Source organism: Condylura cristata, unplaced genomic scaffold (assembly GCF_000260355.1).
Source record: "Condylura cristata isolate star-nosed mole 26May11 unplaced genomic scaffold, ConCri1.0 scaffold00137, whole genome shotgun sequence".
Classification (NCBI taxonomy): domain Eukaryota; kingdom Metazoa; phylum Chordata; class Mammalia; order Eulipotyphla; family Talpidae; genus Condylura; species Condylura cristata.
In genome coordinates, this window is record NW_004567238.1 from 11773 (window position 1) to 12264 (window position 492).

The 492-nt window shown below is 68.5% G+C and overlaps 1 protein-coding gene across 1 annotated transcript in view; it reads right to left on the reverse strand.

The window, feature by feature from the left end:
• Positions 1-492, reverse strand: part of LOC101621548 (dynein heavy chain 17, axonemal-like) — a 15386-nt gene that overhangs the window by 2414 nt on the left and 12480 nt on the right. The window contains exons 9-10 of the mRNA XM_012734941.1: positions 277-434; positions 10-148 (exon numbers count right to left, since the gene is read on the reverse strand). Of these exons, the coding sequence (XP_012590395.1) occupies positions 10-148; positions 277-434 (297 nt within the window). The remainder of the gene's footprint in view (positions 1-9; positions 149-276; positions 435-492) is intronic.

Here is a 492-nt window from a genome sequence, read left to right on the forward strand (position 1 = left end):
GGGGCGCACCTGCTTCGAGAGCAGCTCCTTGCACAGGGTGTAGAGCGTGATGAACTTCCTGGCCAGCAGACGAGCCTCCAGGAAGCCCTCGGCCACCAGCATGATCTCGCAGATCAGCTCAAAGTCGGGGACCACCATGGCGCAGGGCCTGGGGGCAGAGAGCCTGCCTGGGCCACGGCCCTCTCCGGGCCGTCCACCCGCCGCCTCACTCGGCTCCCCGGCCCGCTCTCCCCGCGGCCCTGGGCGACGCCCACCGGGCCCCCTCCGGCCACGCACCTGAACAAGGCCTTGAGGTTCTCGGGCAGCTCGGTGCGGCCGGCGTAGCCGGGGTTCATGGTGATGAAGAGGCCCACGGTGGGGATGAGGCGGATCATCTCGCCCAGGAAATTGAAGGTTTTCTTCTTGGCTCGAATCGCGTCTTGGACACATTTCACCTAACGGGCGGCGCAGGGCCAGCTGTGGGGGCGGCCGGAGCGGCGCCACCGGCCTTCA